Source organism: Echiichthys vipera, assembly GCF_963691815.1.
Source record: "Echiichthys vipera genome assembly, chromosome: 7".
In the NCBI taxonomy this organism is placed as follows: domain Eukaryota; kingdom Metazoa; phylum Chordata; class Actinopteri; order Perciformes; family Trachinidae; genus Echiichthys; species Echiichthys vipera.
The window spans coordinates 2,696,187-2,713,167 of NC_139832.1; the positions used below are offsets into that span (position 1 = coordinate 2,696,187).

The following is a 16,981-nucleotide window of genomic DNA, read 5'->3' on the forward strand; positions in this document are numbered from 1 at the left end:
ACACTGTGAAAACGCCTTGAGTAGGCAGAAGAGTAGAAAGGCGCTTTATAAGTACAAGTCCATTTACCAAGTCCAACTGCAGATATTTTGACTTGTCATTAACGATCGGTGCTTCAACACTCGCTCCCTCGTCTACTTCCACCACGCGCACACACACACACAAGCGGCGACTCCAACTCTCCCCTGTGGTTTTCGACACCGTCAGGAATGACAGAAGCAACAGCGCAAAAAGTCAACGTTCGAAGTCTTTGATGTTATTATGAGTGTAAACATATTTTTGGTTCATTATGAAACTGTGGCGGGACAAATTAGACTACGGTCGGCTGCCACAGTCTAGGTGATTAATGAGAAACACTGAGTGATGAAGAGCATTTGCAATATCAACTCCCTAACGCCCCTCGTTAAGTGCAGTCATTACAATTTTTTTTATGTAATTACATGTTTTATGTCTGCTGAGAAAAAATGTGGGTTTTCTAAATTCCCTTCTCGTCTTTGAGCAAGAATTTAAAGCTTTAGGGGTAATGTGGTCTCAGATCGGTCAAAATACGTGTCAGTGGTATTTAAATTAACCATTATTACTGAAATTACTTATGATTTATCAATCCACACAAGATAATTTGCAGTTGAGATGTATCTTTCGCGGATCCCCTCTTGATAAACACAGCACAATCAGGGGGTAGCGCATCAGGAGTCCACACTCCCTACGTCCATATGGGAACTTGACCCAACAACCCTCTGGTTCCCAAGCCAAGTCTTAGACAGAGCCACTAGCCAGAATGACAGTGGTTAATTGTTGTACGTGTAGTACATTATCTGGTCTTTAACACCCTTTCAAAATACTATTTCCGGGTCCAAACGCTCTGTCGAGCAAAGCAAACAACGACCGAACCTGTGAACCTTTTACGATGACTTCTTCTCTTCATTGAGTTTCATTCATTCATTCATTCATTCATCTTCAGCCTCTTGTCCCTGTCGGGGTCGCGGGGGGGCTGGAGCCGATCCCAGCTGACATCGGGCGTGTTCTGGGGTCCACCCTGGACAGGACGCCAGTCTATCACAGGACACATAGAGACGAACAGAGACAGACAACCATTCACACCTACGGGTGATTTAGAGTCATCAATGAACCCAACACCTGCACGTCTTTGTGAACCTTTTACAAATAAGAGAAATTGACAGCAAACGTCACTTTCAGTATTTCAGGACGTCCTTTGGGGCTTCTGATGACTCGCTCACTCCCGCTATTTCCGGCACATTTTGGTGTACAGTGCCCGACAATGCCTCCACGATATCTGGTTGTACTGCAACGTTTTGTCCGTATTGGTAAGCATCTGCAAGCTTCGAGGATACGTGCAGAAATACAGACGAAATGTACGCAGAGTACGGACAGAAGTCTCCGTCCGTATCCACATTCGTATCTAATGCAGAGCATAAATGCCTTAAGGCTGAACAGCAGCACCACATCCAGGTGAAATACATCCATGCTGTAAATTAAAAAAACCTGGGGTCACCTAACTCTAACTCATCCTTCTGACTTAGACGTCCTCTTCCTCAGGAAATGAAAAAGAAGTGAAACCCATGCACCCACATCGCTTTCTGTGACCTAGGATGCACCATGTCCATCCATTAGTCGTCCAGCTGTGCCTGAGAAATTAGCTAATTGAAATCCGATCACACTGCGGACACATTCAAGATAACGAGAAAGCATTTTAACACCAGGTGCAAAGCTCAATTTACCAGATATCCAGACACAAATCCCATGTTTATTCCTGGTGTAAATGAGGCCAAAAGGTCAGTGCACCTTGTTCTAGGAAGTGCACCACACACATGGTAAATGGTAAATGGACTTGTACTTATATAGCGCCTTTCTAGTCTTCTGACTACTCAAGGCGCTTTCACAGTGTTTGTCACATTCACCCATTCACACAGACATTCACACACCCATGCGCAGCACGGGGAGAAAATCGGGGTTCAGTGTCTTACCCAAGGACACTTCGACATGGTTTGGTTTTTAAAAGTCCCTTTATTGAACCACTTAAAAAACAAAAATTCACTCTTTCACTTGCCTCAGGATGACAGTATCAACAAACCACAAAAACATGGTCAAACAAACCAATGAGAGTCTCAGATGTGTATTTTCAGCTCCCAATTTTCCCCCACAGAGAACAACACCTCCTCAACAGCCCAGAGATCTTTGAACACCTGCATAGTGCCAGTCATTTTGTAATAAGCGTGTTCTACCCGCAGTCGGGCCTTCAGCAGTCCTCTCAGGACCCACACTGGCTCCACATTGCCGACAGTTTGTGCCCGGTTTCTGCGGGTCAGCCAGATGGCCAACGTTGCAGAACCAGATATAAAGTTAAGCAGGGTATGGACGGGCTTTTTCTTTGCACAATAATTTGGACACTTCGACATGTGGACAGGGAGAGGTGGGGATCGAACCGGAATATCTCAAATGGAGGACGACCCACTCTTTCACTGAGCCACAGTCGAAGCCCAAACACACCATACACAATGATGGAGGAGATGATGTGAACAGGACTTGCGAGGAGCTCCAGATGCGACCCCTTAACGTTAAACAGGCTAAACAGAGGATTGTGTGTACAGATCCCATTTAATGTCATTCATTCTTCTGGCGTAACTGAAAATGAACTTCTGTGGAATCCACCGAACGTCTTCTTCTCCGTGTGATTCATCACTGTGACGATAAAACCAGGTAAGTTTTCCTTCAGCTTCTTCCTCCAGGCAGGGAGGGAGGGGAGCTGGTCCTCAGGTCGGAACCCCTCCTAATTAACGCTAATGTCCTAATTAAAAACAGAACACCTCGGGCCGGCTAATTATTCTGCACTGACAAGTTTCCACAAGCGTTCTGTAATCGAAGCCCCTGCAACAGCTTATATAAAGAGGAATTATTCAGTCACGCAGAGAAGAGCGAAGTTGGCGTTTTTGACTTGCAGGTAATAATTTCAGGACTCACTTGAACTTTGGACGGCAGGAAGTCGGACCCCCGGAGCAGGTTGGTAACGACGTCTCATTTCTATGTCAATTGGGTTCAAAGGTTTATTGGTGTTTTCCGAACCCAAGTATTACTAAAGTAGACGTTATATCTACTTTGAATAGAAATGGGCAGGGATGTAAATGAATTTAGTAACCTGTTCTTCTTGAGTCCCTTTTTGAGGTTCCTGCTCGAAAATGACATGCTCAGAATAAATAGGGTTTATCTCTGTAATTACAAGCTTTATGTGAATTATCTTGGTATTAAAAAAAAGGTAACACTTGTGAGGTGGCATCAGAAGTGTAAGCAGCACTATTAATGCAAGTGTGTCAGAGTAAATGCAGATGGGACACAGCATAAATGGAAGAATTTCTTCCCTTGTCTAAAAAAAATTTAATTTTATATAAATATCCCTTTGAAAATAATGCCACAGTCGCCAAAAAACTCAATAAAGCCATGGAACAACATCTGGACATCACCTGTGAGGAGTTTGATGCTGCTGAAATAAAGCAGAGAAAAAATTATAGAGGTTTTAGTAAAGAAATATATAGGCGTCCTCAAGTTTGGCATAATTTGGCACAATTTGGCACCATTATTGCCATTTGAGATTTCTTAGGTACCATGTTGTAAAATTCATTTCATTTCATTTAAATGTCATTTTGGGTCTAAGAGAAAACAGTTTTTGAAGAAATAAATAAATAGTAATAGATTGATCGGTGTTGTAACTCTGTTTGTTGGTCATACGAATGGTTTATATGAGCGTGTAGAAGAGATTCTTAGCTTTCTGTGGGTATGCAGCATGTTTGTCTGTATGCAAGCTACATGTTGCTGCAGAGGGGGATGTTGTTATACTGCGTGATAGCCCCCGCCGGCGGGGGCTTCAGGGAAGAACAGGTTAACTTCACTGTGCCCTGCCATCATAGTTTAGCAACTGATAATGCTGATATTTGCCGATTAGCACTGAAAAAGGTAAAATGTTATTAGTGTTGCAGATATTTGGTCATAAACCGAATCAATGAACACATTAAAATCTTGACCTGATGTTGGCACATGAGCAAACTTATTACAATTAAGCCAAAGCTTTGCACCTAATTTCAACCCTTCCAATAGTTGTTGAGGTATGTCAGTCTGGACCTAAGTCGTATATTATACACTCTTCAGCTCAGTGTTTCCAATAAGTGAAATATTTAGACTCTCGATTGCTGCACCTTTTCATCAGATGGAAAAGTATTATACCATATGTGACGCGTTATTGAGACACATTTCCCCGAGACTCAGCCTTTTGAAACATTCACGAGTATCAAGAGGTTTTGAGTTTGAGCAATTCTTGAATATACAACAGAAGATGAGGTTTTAAGGAGTTTAAAATGGCTAAATTCTGCTTTATATCTGCAAAACAATATATTTAATACATTATATGAAGCAGAAAGAAATAGTTCCTGTATCTTCTGTCTGTTGAGATTTAGTTTGATGTCTTAATTTTGTGTCTTTTGGAAAGAACCACAAAAGTAAGTGGAAGGAGAGCTACACGAGTCTGAAATCAGAGTTCGAAGTTTCCAAGCAAAACTAGATTTATTTAAGAGATGCCAGAGCTCCATTTGACTTTCTTATGTTTCCTTTTCTTCATTCATCAGATTTCAAAATGAACAAACTCAAACTGCTTGACGACAAACAGTATTTCATCTCCATCCTGATCACCCTGTCGGCCCTGCTGTGCTCCGGCCGAGCCTTACCGAGGACGGACCCTCCCATCCAACCGGGCCAGCCCTTCATGTTGATGTGGAACGCCCCCACGGAGCTCTGTGACATCCGCTTTGGCATGCCACTTGACCTTTCGTACTTCCACATGGTCACCAGCACACTGAAGACGGCGACCAACCAGAGCATCTCCTTATTCTACACCGACCGCTTCGGCATCTTCCCCTACTTGAACGAACACACCGGCGAGATGCACAACGGGGGCCTGCCGCAGCTGATCGACCTGGAGGAGCACAACGATCTGGCCGAGGATGACATCGAGTACTACATGCCCGAGGACCAGCCGGGCCTCGCGGTGCTTGACTTTGAGGAGTGGAGGCCACAGTGGATCAGAAACTGGGGCACCAAAGACATGTACAGAAAGATTTCCATTGAAACGGTCAAGAAGAACAACGAGTTGTTGAGCGATGACGAGGCGCAGGACCGGGCCAAGATTGTGTTTGAACGCGCTGCCAAGAGGTACTTCCTCCAATCCCTTCGCATCGGGAAGAGGATGAGGCCCAACAGACTCTGGGGATACTACCTGTACCCCGACTGCTACAACTACGACTACAAAAAGGACATGGCAGGCTACACCGGAGAGTGTCCCGCCATTGAGAAGAAGAGGAACGACGAACTGCTGTGGCTCTGGAAAGAGTCCACGGCTCTCTTTCCCTCCATTTACCTGGATTTGATGGTCAGAGACACCGAGCAGGCCCGGCAGTTCGTCCGGCATCGCATCCAGGAGGCCATCAGGGTGTCGACGCCCCCGAACAGCAACTACTCCATCCCCATCCACGCCTACATCCGTCCGGTGTACAAGGACAGCGTCAATGACTACATGTCAAAGGTCAGACACACCTGTGAACGCTCAAAAAGACACACTTTTAGATACAGTATGAAAACAGGATACATACAGTAGGTGTATGTTAAATACTGATGTGTGATTGGCTGGCAGGAGTCTGCTGTCCTAATTTAGAGGCTAAGTACTGATGCTTGATGTCAGCTGTGAACTGACTGATGCAACAAACCTAACCCTGAGTTAAACTGACTACACAGGCCGACTGAAGCTTGGCAGTTTTCACACGTTGGTTACTTTTGATTTTGACAAATTTATTTTAATGTTGAACCTCAATAAGTGCTTCTGTTGAATGAAGACAACAGCACCGCTCGTCCCTTGATGGTTTTTTATTTTGCAGTTCGATCTGGTGAGTACCATCGGAGAAGCCGCTGCTCTCGGCGCCGCCAGCGTCATTTCCTGGGGAGACATGCAGGTCACCAAAACAGAGGTAGACAGTCGCATCAATCTGCGGTTTTTAACGCATTCTTTGTAACTTTACCTTAAAACTATGAACCAAATATCTCAAAAATCCTTTAGGACACCTGCTTCGACGCTCGACGCCACCTGGATCACGTCATGAACCCGTACATCGTGAACGTCACCACGGCGGCGCGACTCTGCAGCAAGGCGCTGTGCCAGGGCCGAGGGCGCTGTGTGAGGAAGCACTGGGACGAGGACGTCTTCCTGCACCTGGACCCGCGTCGCTACCAGATCGAGCGGAAAAGCCGCGCCGACCGGCTGACCGTCACCGGGAGCCTCTCGCAGGACGACGTCAGCTGGTTCGACGACAACTTCGACTGCATGTGCTACAGCGAGGAGCCGTGCCGATCCGTCCTGACTTCAAACGCCATCAACGAGGCCCATACAGAATTGTAATATATGTGCTACATATGTTGAATTTCCATGTATGAAACTTAAGTAGGGGCGGCGCTCGTAACATTTTTAATTCCTCAAATCAGGAACAAGCTAAGAATCAGCTGATTCACTCTCCGCATGCTTAGTTTAGTCCTTATTCCTCCTTTTTACTTCATGTATTTCCGTCTGCTGTGGAGCTAAAATCATCTTTAATCATGTTTATTATGATGTTTCATGTCAGGTTACTGGTGCTAGTGTTTTAGCCGTTAGCTAGAAGGTAAAAGTCTGGGTCTGTTGTAACAACACGTGAGAAAATGTTGCAGATGAAGTTTTTATTTGTATTTATATGTTTTCTTTGTAATATGCCCAGGTCTTGAGAGAGAATCAGTGACAGGGGGGTGAAGAGAGCAGGGAAAGAGTGCAAGACACACACACACACGCATTAAGCGTTCAATAAAAAGCTTTCAGTATCTTACGTTTTTGTCATAATTCTTCTTTCCTGATGTCACATTTCACGGCAGGTTACGTTACGGTTAACCGCGGACGATGGCGTGAATGGGAACATTTCACTCCGTGTGTTTTGACACTAATCCGTCACAGAGATAACAGCTACAACATCTCTAAACACACAGTTGACGTCATTTCTTTTTTCTTTATATTTTTCCTGATTTTATGAGGACAACTGAGAAAACCATGAATCCATTGTCCTGTACACGTACGTGTCGCAGCGTTGTTCTTTCGGGTTGTTTGATAATTTAATCATTATCTATTTTGTCATTTAAATATTTAGAAATGTTTGAAATTGTTTGTATTTCCTGAGGTCGAATTGACCCTGACCGCTACTCGCCTTGATAATGGACTTTACTTTAATACCAAATACTATAAATAACATAATATACTTACTTTAAAACACACACAAGTAAACATCCCTCGATCCAATTTTAGACCAATATTATAATAATAATTAATGTTTTTCTGTATATTTGAGCCCCGTTATACTGGAGGTATTCTGGAGGTACGATAAGAAGGTGTTTGGGATGCTGTGTTTAATTAACACACAGAATACCTGACGTTAAAACTTGAGTAACAACTTTAATTTGGATTTTCTGGATGTTTAAATTGCTGGGGGTGAAATTGACCCCGAGGATTAACGCTGTTGGTCAGATTTGAGGGGAACAGGAGGGTTAAATACAGACATTCATCATCCCCAGAGGATGAATCCGTACGACTTTGGTCATCTCACTTTTTCCTCCGGCAGAAATGAAACAAACAAAGTCACATTTAGTTCCAGTTTATGTGAAGCAGCAAAGTAAATGTCTCCAAATCTCAGCTGACTTTTAACTTGAAAGGCTAAAATTTAAATCTATATTGTAAAACACAATTATTCCAATGATGTCAACTCTTCTTCTATTGTCTGTGAGCATCTTTGGACTCTGTCTTCAGCTCATCTTTTGTTTATTAGCAGAGAATTAGATGGATTTAATCCGGTTATATCTGTGGTTGTACCTGTCGTCTTGCTGCAGCAGACAGATGCAGTACAGACGGACGACCACCAGGTGGCAGAGCAGCTTTATAATGTATAAGTAATGGAGCACAAAGGGTCTCAGTGACACCATCGGCCTTGTGAGAGGTTAAATACCTGGATCTCCACACAAGTTAGTTGGATCAGTCACAGCCTGGTCCTGGTCCTGGTCCTGGTCAGATGCGTACATGAACTGATGAAGCCTCTTGGATCAGAGGTGAAACGTCTTCCTAGACAAAGAACCAAGTCCAGTTGCTTTTGACTGAAATGGCTTTGAGGAGAACGACGACCTGGACACATGAGAACATTCACAGGCTCAACGTATAACTAAAATAAACTCATGCATTCATTCATTAATAATCGAAAAGCTGTCAAATAAAAGCAGTGGAGTAGAAAGTACAATAATTAGAGCATAAAGTGTAAATACTGAAGTATTCAAACTGAGCCGTGGATAATCTTATCCTCTGTGTCGATGCAGAGCTCCGTGTGCAGGAGTCTCTCAGATCCTTGTTGTTTGTGAAATCAGGAACAGCAGTGGAGACTCTGAAAGAGGAAAATGTTTCTGACAGCAAAACTGGAAAACAGAATATAATCCTGCCGCTGCCTGGAGGACACACGGCCGAGTGTAGAGACACAAACACAGTCAGTACGATCACCTCACGTCCTGTGTACATTCATATTCACATATTTCTGTATTTAAGCTCTCGCTGTAATCCAGAGCTTCTTCACTGTTGCATCATTTACTGGCTGCTGTGCTAATGCTCTTCTTTTCCTTTCTTGCATTTCAGCCAGATTTGATTTCAATCATTTCATCTGATCTCATCTTCAGCCTCTTATCCGGGGTCGGGTCGCGGGGGCAGCAGCTTTAGCAGGGGACCCCAAACTTCCCTTTCCTGGGCCACATTAACCAGCTCTAACTGGGGGATCCTGAGACTCCAGACCCCCTCCTGAGGAAACACATTTCGGCCGCTTGTACCCGCGACCTGGTTCTTTGGGTCCTGACCCAGCTTTCATGACCACAGGTGAGGGTAGGAACCAGGACTGACCGGTAGATCCAGAGCTTTGCCTTCCTCAGCTCTCTTTTCATCACAACGGTGCGGTAGAGCGACTGCAGCTCCGCCCCCGCTGCTCCGATTCTCCGGCCAAACTCACGCTCCATCGTCCCCTCACTCGTGAACAAGATCCTGAGGTACTTGAACTCTTTCCCTTGGGGTAAGGACTCATTACACAGGCAATAATATCGAATGGTTAATGTTAGATGGTTGGGGTAAGGCATTGAACTTAAGGTTAAGGTTAAGGTTAGTGTACTGTAGGAGGTCGGGAAGCGAGTCTTGCAAGAGTTTTAGCATGTGTTGGCAGATCCAGGGTTACCATCTGGAACTCTAGAGAGGGAACCGTCGGCGAGGAGAGTTTGTTGTGAAGCGTAGACTTCCCAATTGTGTCAACATGTGGAGCTCCACTTCACGCAGCTTTCACAGACTAACGTTCCCTTTGGACGCAGACACGCAGGAGTTGTCTAGTTGTCTCCAAATGGATCCTAATAACTCCAGATACACTTTCCCTTCAGACCATCGGGTCTGCAGTTTGACTGGGGACACTAGCGCCAGACAAAGAGGAGAAGACGTCTGACCAAAGACCATTTTACTACAGAGACATGCTGCTCCAAGAGTGGACACACTTGCTAATGCTAAGCTAATGCTATTAGCTGCAGTGTGACCCTGCATCAGTAGCTACACACCAAAGCATGGCAGGAGAACGGAAACTTCTCCATTATTCCATAATCCAGTCAGACACTTGTGAGAACAGTCTGAGCCTGAACTCTTTCAGTGGATGGATATTGTCGGTGTGCAGGTTCAGCAGGTTCACTGCAGCTCCACTCAATACAGTTACGCATAGATACATGAAGAAGTGGTATTGGAAATGACCTAAATTCCCCTTTAAGTTCATAAAGTTGCTTATTTCTAGAAGAAAGTCTTCCTGTTGGTAAATAAGGTAACAGTCAGCAGCTGTTTAGCTTAGCATAGCTTAGCTTAGCTTAGCATAAAGACTGGAAACAGAGGGAAGCAGCTAGCCTGGCTGTGTCCAGTTGAATTAACATTGAACTGGAGTAAATACAGTGTTCATTGTGAACTAAAACATATTCTGTCGTGTGGAATGTGCTCGGCTCTCACACACGCACTCATTGTTTCGTCGTGTGAATGAGTGAATTCCAGAGCACAGTGGGATTTTTATGTCACAACACATGTTTGGCTTCATTTCACGTCCTCTCATCCATATTCAGGACTCGTCAGCATCAGCTGGTCTCTCAGAAGAGTCAGGTTTGGGAGTGACGGAGCTGCTCTGATGAACAGCCGGCCTGTTGTCCACGCTGGATGAATATTTCATGTCTGGCCTCTCTTCCTGGTGTCGGCTGTGACCTGCAGGTTTGTGGCTGAAAACATCTTGACGACGGTCAGTTGGGCCTGCTGGATGTTAAAAGTCTGAACAAATTGGATAAACCAAACACAAGTACATGTCTGAAAAGCTGGTTTAAGAGCTTATTCTTTACAGATCACAGATATGATCTCATCTGCCAACACCAAATGACCCGGACTGAATCAGGTTTGGCTTATTTACCAGCCCTTTGCCATGTAAGGGCGCACTCACACTGTCCTTCTGCACTGGGCCAAAGCAGGTTTACGGGTCAAGCCTAGTGCGTTCGACCAGTGTGAGTGCAACCGCTCTGCGCATAACTGCGGCCAGCTGGCCGTCCACGGCCCGTTTGAGAGAGGTGGGCTTTTGTACGAGCACGATCGCTCACTGAATCACAGCCTCCTCCTGGTGGAGCCATCGCCCTCTCTGCTCTGGCAGCCCGGTCCAGCCCGGCCCGGCCCGGTTCTGTCGCCCCCCCCCCCCCCCCCCCTGTATAATCTGCTCTGTGAGATGGAAGCCGCCGCCCGGAGGGGAATAAGAGCCTTATTGTCCCGATTCTTCTCCTTTGTTGGGGATTGCAGCAACATTTCTAGGTCACCGGCTGTGACTGAACGCCCCGCTGCCCAAACTGATTCTTCACTGAGGGAGTTCAACCCCCCCTCCGCTCCCCCATGTTTCACCCAGTACCGTCAGGGGACACACAATTAGGAAATATGCTCGCAGCATCAACAGCCGGGCGGCGATGTGCCAAACGACTCCAGCTTCTGTTTTCTGTCAGAGCAGATACATTACGGATGCTGACTCAGACGGTTTGATAAAAAGGCTCTTTCAATGGTGATAATTGGGTTCTCTGATCCTTTTCCGCGTTCACGTCTCTCCTCATAATCATCTGTAACCTTTGACCCTGATCTCTCAGAGGGGTTAAGCACACATTAGCGTTCTCACATGATGCTGTTTGTCTCCGCAAAACATTCACAATTCAGTCGTTTCGCAGCGTCAGACTCTTCATCACCTTCACACTGATGTAGCCCGTACGTTTAAGAATGTAACGTTGTTCTTGACGCTGAAGTTCACCTGCGAGCGGCACTAAAGCTCATTATTTAACGCAGTATATCCTGTTTCTTTCATTTGTACTAAAACTGAAGTGTAAAAATAAAAATGCTGTTAAACTGGGCGTGACGTGCCGGAGTACCTTTTCGGACGGTCCGGCACATAACGCACAAACAAATGGCAGATTAAACAAACAAGATGTCAAATACTGACGGTTCAACGTTCATGACGCACGGTTCAAAACGTGCCTGTGGGGAACAGGTCCACTCCTCGGTGCTCACGGCTTTCTGGAGAAATTCACATCGAAACAACTTCACACTCAACGCTGCCTTGAGTCCTGCACAGCACACCGCAGTTACAGTACATCGCTGATGCTTGCAATGACCGCTACATCGTTATATCGACCAACAGATTCCAAGCCCAGAACGGAGAGGGACGGCAGGATGATGACGTCTATGTGACACCAACTTGTAGTTTGTTTACATCTACGGATCCATGGTACATGGCAGCAGACGCAAAGTTACCTTTCGATGCAGCCTTAGAGAGATTTGTCGGTAATAGCCGCGTTGAAATGAATCTCTGACCCATCGTCGAATTTCCGTCGCTCTACATACGACATCTGGTATATTTGATACGATTGGCTATGAGCTACGTACAGACGCATTTGACAGACATTCGTAGCGTCCAATAAACGGCTCTGGGCTGCATGACCGCGCCTCAAATACGGGATAATGAACGAGTGGTTCCCAGACCAAATCTTCTTGAGATTTGGTTGCGTTAGCCGGGCTAGTTTCCATGTGTAGTCCTAGCATTCTTTGTTGCGTGCAGGTAAACCAGCAAAAGAGTTGGACCACATCGGCCGAAGTGCAATCACGAAGCCCATCGGCTGTTGGCTGATGACGATTTAGCTTTTTATTATTCTTTATATCCGTTTACAGACACAAATTTCTCAACTCCATTATCGCATTTCACGTAAACGATGGCCGCCGCTTGGAAGATCTTGGAGCAGATATGTGCTGGCCACATGGGAAAGCCTGTTAGTCATTGCCTCCTGAGGATAAACTGTCATCAGACACGAGAGACCAGAGATGCGGTACAGTGTAACGTCTCCTGTCTCTTTCTTCGTCTGATCTTGAAACAGTTAACAGGGGTCTCTTCTTCTTGATTACGCACTGCGAACAAAAATGTCACATAGACAGTAACACATCCGCCAAGTGTGAAGTCCATCGGATGAGCAGTTACGGAGAAGATCAAAGGACAGAGAGACACTAGCATTACAGCTCCACTGTGACGAAGGACGGCCTCACTGAGACCCCTCGTTACTCCGCCTGCAGACTCTCTTCTCTCTCTTCATCCACTTCCTGTTTCAGTCTGTTGAGCCTCTTCAGTTTTTATCACATTAACGTTAAGCTGTACTTATGCATCCCTAAGTACTGCATGCTTCATCTCCCTTGTGTGTCGGTTTTGGTTGAATCTCAGTTTTAAAAACAACCCTCGTCCCTCGCAGTGTTTCGGGAACGTCAGAAACAGCCTGAAGTTTCTCTTCTTTGCCTCCTCGTGTTGCGAGTCAGCAGCAGGCTGTGTGAGGAGGCGACACCTCAGCCTGCAGAGCTTCAGTTTGTTATGTGGAGAAACAGATCGGATGTGAGGAGTTTGTTAGAGGAAGCTGCAGCAGATGTCTGGAGGGAACATTAAGAGTGAATTAGATCAGTGCAGCTCTCTGACAGCAGCTGCGGTCGGCCTCCATTAAGGCTCTTCAGCCGGGGGGGCTCGAGGGGATGCAGCAGACTCAGAGCTGCAGAGACGCCGTCACAGTGCAGGAGGGGGAGGAAGGAAAAGTGCATCTGCAGTTAAGATATCCTGACAACTACTGGTCAGACTTCCACAAAATGTGCTGCGGATTATTCTGAAAATGCTTCAAAGCACATTATTCGTGCCTTTTATCTGCTGCAGACAGTTGTCGGTGCATTGTCACGGCTGCTTTGCACAGGGCTTTATGTTGTACTGACGCTTGTAAGTTTTTATTGTTATGTCTGTTTTGATGTTTAGACATCCCCGCACCTTCCAGGACAAGTGCTTTGGTTGCCGTGGAAGCCTGGCGCATGTCCACCAATCAGGGGGCGGCGATCCCAGCCCGCCCAGGACGTCCGTCTCCTCCCAGAAAACAGCCCTGGGAGCAGTTTGGAGAAGGTCAGTGAGCAGCCTGTTCGGCAGCAGAGCCTCAGTGTACCCGTCGCCCCATTGTTTCTGAATGAATGGGGCTGTCTAATTACTGGAGCAGAGACCGGGGCCGCCAGCCTCGTTTACAAAAGACTGGAACACGCAACTTCGGTGCCAGAGAGCAAATCAAAGCCAAGACGGGTGATTAGAGAAGAATGTGGTTCACATACAAAGAGTCCCCTTGGGATGGTTATGTGATGAATACAATTAGACAAGAATGTTATGTCATTATCCGCGGCTATAAATACAAATTATAAATGTGTTATGAATTTAACTCAAAGGATGGAGGGAAAGAAAAGTCCAAGATTTTTGAGAAAACAGGAGATTTGTCCAAACTCTGTCTAAGGGCGCACTCACACTGTCCTTCCGCACCGCGCCAAAACAGGTTTTTCAGCTAAAGCCTAGTGCGTTTGACCAGTGTGAGTGCAACCGCTCCGCGCATAACCGTCCAAGGCCCGTCTGAGAGAGGTGGGCTTTTGTAGAGCACGTCTGCACGTGTACGAGCACGAGGCCTACGGCGGCTCTGAGGTCATTTCCTGTGCGCCTGTTGGGACATAGAAAAAAGAAGGAGGGACCATGGGCGGACATTTCAAACAATGGCGGTGAAAGGTTCACGTTGGTGTGATGCGGAGGTGGAGTGTTTACTGCAGATTTGGTCGATGAAAAGATTCAAAAACAGTCGACAAGACGCACAAAAACTCAGAGGTCTACGGAAAGATCTGGAAACAAAGCCACGCATCGCCATGACGTCATCAATGCGTGTGACGTGTTACGGCGTGATGACGTATAGGCAGCAAGAAGCATTCTCCGAGGCCCAGGTAGTGTGAGTACAAACGGGCCTGGAGGGGGGGACAAGGACCCTAAAGCACGGGGCAAAACTTGTACACGTGCGCACGCTCGTGCTCGTACATGTGCAAACGTGCTCTACAAAAGCCCACCTCTCCCAAACGGGCCGTGGACGGCCAGCTGGCCGCAGTTATGTGCGGAGCGGTTGCACTCACACTGGTCAAACACACTAGGCTTTACCCGTAAAACCGGTTTTGGCCCGGTGCAGAAGGACAGTGTGAGTGCGCCCTTAGAAATACGGACCTCCGGAGCCATTTTCAGTCTCATAGCATCAGGGACTCTTTCAGTTTTACAGCCGGTCGCCTTTTGGGAAAGGTTTCGTTTGGTATTCACGCAGAAGTGTTTGAAGTGTTTCAGGATTCATACGGACTTGTTTCTCATTCCTATGATAAAAATACTGAACAGGAAGTGTTCTTTGAGGCCAGACGGCTCCGGCTCAGTCCAGAAAACTTCTCTCACAACAAATGAGCCTGCATGTGTTGCCCGTGGTACTGTAGCACTGTTCACTGTGGCGGCCAGCTGAGAGCCAGACTCCCTCCGTCGTCACGACAACGGGAGGCGAGGACAATGGCACGCTGTGTGCTCCCCGGGCTGGGCGTCGTCGACGATGACGAAACGATGGCGAGAGGAAAAAAAAACAAACAGCTGAGGTGACGCAGCAAATAAATAATCTGCAATTACTGATTTTTGTTTTCATGTTTTTTATTTTTATATTATAAATGTTTTGATATTAAATGATTCTTGCATTGACGGGGTTCTGCTTCCTGTCCGTGTCTGAGGGGGTTGAGTTGCTTGGACCGACTGTAACTGTGCGTGGATGAGGACGTGTTGTGTTGAGTCTGAACTGTACCAACAATGGCGTCTGTGTCCTGCAGATGGACGGCGATGGAGAGTCTCACTCGGCTTCTTCGTCTGTGTATAAACATGTTTCCTGCTCTAGCGTTCATCAGTTCCTCTCTCTGTTTCTCTTCTAGCAGCAGCTCCGACTTTGCAAATAAGATTAAAACGCTGGTGGAATGATCTAAAATGCACGTCAGGCTTCAAAAACATCCATTTCCAAGTGTTTTTTTTTAATGAAAGCGACGTTTCTCATGTGGCTAAACAACAACAACAGTGACAGTCACATTACATACTGAGCAGAGTGCAAGTTTTCTGCCGTCAGAGTGAAAAGCAGCTGATTCACAACATCATCATCATCATCAAACACAACAACAATCAACAATCAACGGCCATTTTCAGTGTATTACTGTCCGACTCACTCACACAGAGACAGAAAACACCCAGAAGACCAAAACCACAGGTGCTGAGAACAGCCACGGCTGACGGACGCGCGTTAAAGGTAACGTTTTATTTTGAAGATCTGTAATTAACTCATTTTGTTTTGTATTTAAAGGAACTGAAGGCGTTTTCGGAGCAAACAGTTCTGGGGAGTCCCTGAAAGGAGCTGTCGTCCAACAACTACAAACGTGAAGGGCTTTGTTTACTATTTGCTTTCGCACCATCAATCCGTCTGCTCGTCCGCTCTGAGCCTCGCGTTTCTCCGACGCCGCAGTGCCGTGCTCTCCGTTGTTGGTTTGAACGGATCTGAGTTTTTTTAAAAAACAACGTAATTGTCATTTGACGTCTTTCTTATCGATGAAAAAGACGTCTAACAGAAGAAAGACGTGATTACAATCACAGAACGGAGAAGCGCGGCAAGATGATGACGACGTCTACGTGACACCAACTTGTAGTTTGTTTACATCTACGGATCCAACATGGCGGCAGACCACAGATACCTTTCCATGCAGCCTTTGATAGATTTGTCTTGCGTTCATAAACGGTAGTCGAGTTGACGTGAATCTCTGACCCATCGTCAAACATCTGGTATATTTGATACGATTGGCGACGAGCTGCGTTGTGTCTGTTTTGTTTCAACGGAGCGTTTGGGCCCGGAAATCTTATTTTGAAAGGGTGTTACGTCAGATTGAACAGCTGGATGGGAACGCTGAAGTGACGTAAGCGGGCTGGACCCTTCGCCTCACTCCCCGCTGCTGCCCGACCGCTTCGTTCGACCGCAGCTCCTGAGACGGACAACCGGTTAGCTAGCTAGCTGGCTTGTCCGTCTCTTTTGAGAACTACGATCGTTCCTACTTCTTGCTGCGTGGACACATGAAAAAAGGAGGTTTCTTAGTTCAATAAATCATCTTTTATCTTTAGAAAACTGGCAACATATAATTATTGTCTTATTGTTTAAATAACTGAGCTTTTTGTGTTCAGTTAATTTGTCCGAACCGGCAATTTGTTGAATTTCAGCAGTTTACTGAACGGAGCAGAACGGCAGAACTGAGCACACGTAAGGTCTACACTTTATTACCTAAAGCATGTTTTCCTCATATTGTGAAGCCCTGGTTACAATTATGAAACATTTCCTCTGTTCTAAAAATGCCTCTTGAAATAAGTCAGTGTTTCCCGGGGCAACAGAGACGGCGTTTGATTGGTTCATGACCCATAAATCAATCAA

General features: G+C 46.0%; 1 protein-coding gene across 1 annotated transcript in view; it reads left to right on the forward strand.

Moving 5' to 3' along the window:
• LOC310949045 (uncharacterized protein) overlaps positions 1-13,663 on the forward strand; it is a gene marked incomplete at its 3' end in the record, with an annotated part of 29,193 nt that extends 15,530 nt beyond the window's left edge. Inside the window, exons 5-9 of the mRNA XM_083916377.1 lie at positions 2,163-2,320; positions 4,630-5,582; positions 5,932-6,021; positions 6,111-6,445; positions 13,462-13,663. Coding sequence (XP_083772503.1) covers positions 2,163-2,320; positions 4,630-5,582; positions 5,932-6,021; positions 6,111-6,445; positions 13,462-13,663 — 1,738 coding nt within the window. The remainder of the gene's footprint in view (positions 1-2,162; positions 2,321-4,629; positions 5,583-5,931; positions 6,022-6,110; positions 6,446-13,461) is intronic.
• Between the last annotated feature and the right edge of the window lie 3,318 nt (positions 13,664-16,981).